The sequence below is a fragment of the Stegodyphus dumicola genome, chromosome 2 (assembly GCF_044657685.1).
Source record: "Stegodyphus dumicola isolate Sdum_Otavi_A_Nest chromosome 2, ASM4465768v1".
In the NCBI taxonomy this organism is placed as follows: domain Eukaryota; kingdom Metazoa; phylum Arthropoda; class Arachnida; order Araneae; family Eresidae; genus Stegodyphus; species Stegodyphus dumicola.
In genome coordinates, this window is record NC_140769.1 from 262,887,055 (window position 1) to 262,891,884 (window position 4,830).

At 33.6% G+C, this 4,830-nt stretch overlaps 1 protein-coding gene across 1 annotated transcript; it reads left to right on the forward strand.

The window, feature by feature from the left end:
- The first annotated feature begins 449 nt into the window (after positions 1-449).
- Positions 450-4,555, forward strand: LOC118191825 (adult-specific rigid cuticular protein 15.5-like). The gene is made up of 4 exons (XM_035362681.2): positions 450-602; positions 2,544-2,651; positions 2,793-3,266; positions 4,259-4,555. The coding sequence occupies exons 1-3, from the start codon at positions 591-593 to the stop codon at positions 3,252-3,254; spliced, it is 582 nt and encodes a 193-aa protein (XP_035218572.1). The 5' UTR covers positions 450-590; the 3' UTR covers positions 3,255-3,266; positions 4,259-4,555.
- Positions 4,556-4,830: the final 275 nt, after the last annotated feature.

Consider the following 4,830-nt stretch of genomic DNA (forward strand, 5'->3'; position numbering starts at 1 on the left):
TCTTCACATGTGACCGCAAAAATAAAAAATAAGAATCGCACGAAGTTCAGTATCGTTCCATCACTGCTTTACTTTCCAGGGACAAAAAACCAAAAGACGCTCTACGAGCATAAACAGCGCTAACTTCATTTATGAATCCATAAAAGTGGGCGAAGGTTATATCACGCCCATAGCAAAAAACAAAAGAAAAAAGAAAGAGTGGACACACGCCTTTTATCCCTACTTCCGCATCTCAGCATAATCGAATGTTCTCTTATCTACCTGCAGGCATGCCATACCGTCTGAAGGAGCACGAGTAGAACAAGAAGCAAAAAAAGAATTATACATACCATTTTGCTCGGACGCGAACCCTACCATTAATGAAGAAAGCGGTCCCAAGGAGATGTCGGGGTATCAATATATTTCTATGTAGTTGGGTGGGGTGGCTTAAAAACATTCTTTGGATTATTTAACATTTCTGGGGACAGGTACTTCATGGTGCAAGTGGGAATCGTCCTTGGATAAGATGAATATATAAGCTGAGATGAATTCTGGAGAAGACATTACGGTTTTACTCAGTCTCGTGTGGCTAACTAATCGCACTTTTCAACATGATCGCTAAGGTGAGTTTTATTACCGTGACTTATACTTGCTTAATGTTTTGAATTTTATGTTATTATTCGGTACTTTTATTTGTGGTTGATTAACTAATTAAACGCAACAGAATAGAAATATACTTCGACTAATACTTCATAGCTTTATTTTCAGCAATTCTCTTGGCTAAATTAAGTACTTTTATTAATACAAATAATTATACTTAATTAATATTATAAAATTTAGAAGTATACAGATTCGCATTAAAGAGTAAAATTCTGTTCCCTAATATTCAACTGTGCATGTTTCAGAATGAATGCTATTATCTCATATTATCTGGAATGGCTGTGCATTATTTCATATTTCCATCGCAAGAAATGACTTCGATTTGTATGTTAATATTTTTTGAGCAATCTTGTATTTTATCCTGAGAAAGATAATTACAAAATTGCTGAAAATTAACTTCGCAAACAGGCTAAACTCTCGATATTGCGGTTTAAACAAAATTATTGCATTTTCTTGTTAGCAGCATAAAGTGATTGCCCGCTTCTAAAGGAAATTTTCGCTCCACTGCATAATGAAGCCGTAACGAATAATGCACATGCATTGCTAACAGTTTTCTATAAACATTTTCGCATTACTTAAATGTAAACAATACGATGGGTAGAAATTTAGAATTTATAATTCAGTGAAGTGGCTTAGAATGAGTTCTAATATGTGCATGTACAAAACCGATTGCTTTACAGCATTTACTAAGTTTATTTTAGATATAACAATACAATTAGCTTCATCTGATATGGTACGTAAAGATGAAATAAATAAATTTCAAGACTAACCCTCTAAAAAGAGGTTAATGCTGTTGCTTATTAAAAGCCGGAAATATTATGCGAACACAGTACCTGCTATTTCAATATCTGTTGAAGTCAAAAAGCCTTTCAAGTAATTTGTATATGATTCTAGATTGGATATTTTCTTGATAGCTCATATTCATGCTCGGCACCATAGCACCATATTCCTCTGCATCATTTCTTCAAAGCTGTGAGTTTTCTGAGCGATGGAATAATCTTAGTAAAATACTAAGTCCTTTTTTTCCCTTTTCTTTAGCATACATTTTAATGTATGCCATTTAAAATATTTTGGACATAAAAATCGGTTTCGGTATTACAAACAACATCTAAATAAATTATGTTTCTTAAAATTTACCTGTAAAGTATAGTCTTAATAATAACAACATAATTTTTCTTTAGATCTTACACATTTTCATGGACCATTCGCGAAGATTATTATTCAATAATCTCGTTCACCTATTCTTTAGCTTCTTAACTATGATTATTTTAAAGGAAACTGCGGTGAGATGAACTATATGCAGACGATTTGCAGTCAAATGTTTATGATTAATAATTCTTTAACTTCCCATTCCTTTTATTTCCAACAGTCGAATACCTGACTGATTATTAATAAGTTTCCTGCAGTTGATTGATTATTAATAAATTTCCTGCAGCCGAATGCCTGATTGTTAATAATTCTTTACCTTCTTAAAGGATACGGCAGTGAGATGAAGTTTAAAGACTATCTGTGGACGATTTGCAGTAGAATGCTTGATTATTAGATTAATTTAAGCTGATGTTCAGCATTTTAAATCTGTCCCTTCATTTAGCTCAATTTGATTAAATTCATTTGAGAAAGGAAATGAATGGTTTAGTTAAAATTTTGAAGTAAATATTAGTAATATCTCAATGCATATTTTATTCTCAGAGCTGTTTTTATTGAAAACCTTATTTAAAAAAATAAATAAATAAATAAACAATTTTTGTATTCAACAATATCCATGTAGCCTTTATATGTTGAATCAAGCGTCTTACTAAATATTACCTATTAACATTTTACCCTTACCAGTTCCTGAGATAAAATACAGTGGTTTATGAAAATTTGAACTACGTGATTTTGATTCAATACTTTAATCATTGCAGGTTGCTATTCTTTTCGCTGTTGTTGCAGCCACCCATGCTGTCGGTCTTTTGCATGGACATGGACATTTAGTGAGCACAGGAGCCAGTACTAGTGCTCGCAGCCAAGATGTAAGCACAATATTCATAGTTATCATATAATAATTTGATATTTTCCAAGGTTTGACAACGAAATTTAAACATTCTCAGACTGAGATACCTAAATTGTAAAAATTATTATCTAACAAAACTGCTCTTTTTCTGTCTTCACAGGCTTTCGGCAACTATGCTTTCGGATATGACATCGTCAATGGTGTTGGTGCCGCTAACTCTAGATCCGAAGTAGGTGATGCCCATGGCAACAAAAAAGGATCCTACACCATTGCTGACATTGATGGCAGGGCCAGACGCGTAGACTACGTCGCTGACGGACATGGATTCCGCGCTACCGTCAAGACCAACGAACCTGGAACTGCTGCCAGCGCTCCCGCTGCTGCCCTTGTCGCCAGCCCTTATGCTGGACCCGTCGCCCCAGTTGTCAATCATGTAGCCCCCGCTGCTGCCGTTGTAGGCCATGCTGCAGTTGCCGCTCCTCTGGCTTATGGTTTGCACGGAGCCGGACACTTGGGTTATGGCTTGCATGGAGCCGGACCCTTAGGTTATGGTTTGGCTGGACACGGTCTCCTGGGACATGGAGCTCTTGCACACGGTCTCGGACACTACGGACTCCATTAAGTCAAGAATGATGTAAGTTAGTATAAAACTATCATAATTTCATTTAAAAGTGTTATAAGTCTCAGAAACTCAGATGCTTTAAAGTTTTATTATTAAAAGTAAAGATAAGTCACAAAAGCGACTTATGACATTTAATCCTAATTTAATTTAGCAAACTAAAGTCTATCGCATTAAACTCTTCGAGTTACCATATACTCGAGTTGAATTTAAATAAAGTTACTCTTCACTCATAGAATAAAATTTTTAAAAAATAAATGTACCCTTTTGAAATAAACATGTTAGTTATGCATTTTAATTTTAAACATAATAATAATGTGATCTGTTAATTTCATCTCCCCTGATTAATTTAAGCTCAGTACATGGAACTGCACATGCACGTAACTTATAGGAAATCTTATTGAAACTACGTTTTAAAGTGATGTTACATTTTAATTTACAAACAAATATTTTTTCAACTACTCCGTATGTAAAATAAATTGTTTCAAATTAATACAATACAAAGTCCGTAATACGGACTTCCATTTTCCGGAATGATCTATAATCCGGACCTCAAAGCCACAAACTTTACGCATGTGCGCAAAGAATGCGCGTAATGTATGCTTTACGCATGAGCGCGTTGAAAGAAATGTTTAATAAAGTAAACAAATAAATATTAAGCTTTTTTTTGTAAAATTTGATACCCTTTAGATCATAATTGCTCTTTATTTCATAAATTACGGTTTCATATTTTTAATTGTGTAATTTCTGCATGCCATCTTACCAGATTTAAATTTATGATCTATAATCCGGAATAGCCGAAGTCCCGACGAGTCCGGATTACAGACTTTGTACTGTAGTATCTAAGGATTAAAGCTTTTTTTTCTCTAATAATTAAACAACTCAATCTTCCACTTATTAATTAATGCCGTTAATAAAATCTGTGTGATGTCTTTCTTCTTTGTATGTCATCTCTATTAAGCAAATGCTTTGGTATCCAATTATAAAGCATAAATCCTCTCTTTCAGGTATTAGCTCTTCCTCCAACTGTGATCGGAAACCTCATCTCATCATTTCGTTCAAACAGAAAATGTTGCCAACTTTCCTCTATAAAAGCTTTATTTTCATTGTATGCACTTCTTCAGTGACTGCAATCTGTGAAACCTATTCTTTCAAGCACAAGGAACTGGAAGCTGTAGGTGTTCTTTAAAATTTTGGGAGCGTTTTGAAGTGTTGAATTTTGTACTCACATGTACAGTAATAGCTTTATAATTTATTTACAAGGGATTTATTTTAGCTGTAAATAAATGTTTTGATACAAAACATTCATTTTCCTGTCTTTGTTCATTGTCTGAAACACGTTTACATTCAAATGTTCAACACTGAAGTGAATGTGCTTCCTATAAAAAATACTTTTGTTTAAACAAAAAACACGGAAGTTCAGTTGTATCGCAAATATAAAGATCTCAAGTAACTCAGATTACTTCCTCTTGAAGAATTATTAATAATTTCGATTTCCTTATTAGATGAGTCTTTCGTAAAATTTCATTAGCGATTTTATTCAATTAGTATAACTTTTAAAGAAATATCACCAACTTAA

Bases quoted from the DNA above. Each gene is read 5' to 3' on its own strand.
- LOC118191825 (XM_035362681.2), top strand. The intron at 2,652-2,792 runs GTAAGCACAATA...CTGTCTTCACAG, and splicing joins CTAGTGCTCGCAGCCAAGAT to GCTTTCGGCAACTATGCTTT.